General features: G+C 35.5%; 1 protein-coding gene across 1 annotated transcript; it reads left to right on the top strand.

Annotated features, from left to right (window-relative positions):
- Window positions 1-245: 245 nt before the first annotated feature.
- Window positions 246-872, top strand: LOTGIDRAFT_126538 (hypothetical protein; the record flags this gene model as incomplete). Its single annotated transcript, XM_009062973.1, has 1 exon — window positions 246-872. The coding sequence occupies one exon, from the start codon at window positions 246-248 to the stop codon at window positions 870-872; it is 627 nt and encodes a 208-aa protein (XP_009061221.1).
- Between the last annotated feature and the right edge of the window lie 291 nt (window positions 873-1,163).

Genomic DNA, 1,163 nt, shown 5'->3' with positions numbered 1-1,163 from the left:
TAGCCAATCAAAATCATTCCTTTGACATAGTTATGTGTCCTTGCCAATTTCCCTAGGAATTTGTCAGCCTTTAATGGCCCCAATGTTCAAGAGTCCTGATGTACAAGTGATGAGCAAGTCTTATGATATGATGGTCTTGATGTGCAAGTCTTATGATATGATGGTCTTGATGTGCAAGTCTTATGATACGATAGTCTTGATGTGCAAGTCTTATGTTAAGATAGTCTTATGATACGATAGTCTTGATGTGCAAGTCTTATGATGTGATAGTCTTGATGTCCAAGTCTTATGATGTGATAGTCTTGATGTGCAAGTCTTATGATGTGATAGTTTTGATGTGCAAGTCTTATGATACGATAGTCTTGATGTGCAAGTCTTATGATACGATAGTCTTGATGTGCAAGTCTTATGATATTATGGTCTTGATGTGCAAGTCTTATTATACGATAGTCTTGATGTGCACGTCTTATGATATGATGGTCTCGATGTGCACGTCTTATGATGTGATAGTTTTGATGTGCACGTCTTATGATACGATAGTTTTGATGTGCAAGTCTTATGATACGATAGTCTTGATGTGCAAGTCTTATGATATGATGGTCTTGATGTGCAAGTCTTATTATACGATAGTCTTGATGTGCACGTCTTATGATATGATGGTCTCGATGTGCACGTCTTATGATGTGATAGTTTTGATGTGCACGTCTTATGATACGATAGTTTTGATGTGCAAGTCTTATGATACGATAGTCTTGATGTGCAAGTCTTATGATATGATGGTCTTGATATGCAAGTCTTATGATACGATAGTCTTGATGTGCACGTCTTATGATGTGCAATTATGTTTTGTCTTGATATTCAATGTGGTATGATCTCCCTTTGGTGACGTGTTTTTTTTAAGCATTAAGTCTCTTAGCTATATTTTACGTACTATGTTGATTTGTTTGTTATGTAGGGTATAAAACTTTAATAAGCTTTGTATTATTATTCAATCACCACGACAATAGTTCAATAAAGATGATGATTTTGTTTATTATCAGAAAGACACCAATCCTCTACAAATGGTATTGTATAATCTAACTTTGAACAGGACCTGGGGGACTCCAAAAATGTTGTCTTTTTTAGTGGGTTGGGCTTGGTTCTGGAATTGAATTGTACTTATG

This window comes from Lottia gigantea (genome assembly GCF_000327385.1).
Source record: "Lottia gigantea unplaced genomic scaffold LOTGIsca_54, whole genome shotgun sequence".
NCBI lineage: Eukaryota > Metazoa > Mollusca > Gastropoda > Lottiidae > Lottia > Lottia gigantea.
Note: the sequence above shows the minus strand (reverse complement) of the source record. Positions and strands in the feature narration are given on the sequence as shown.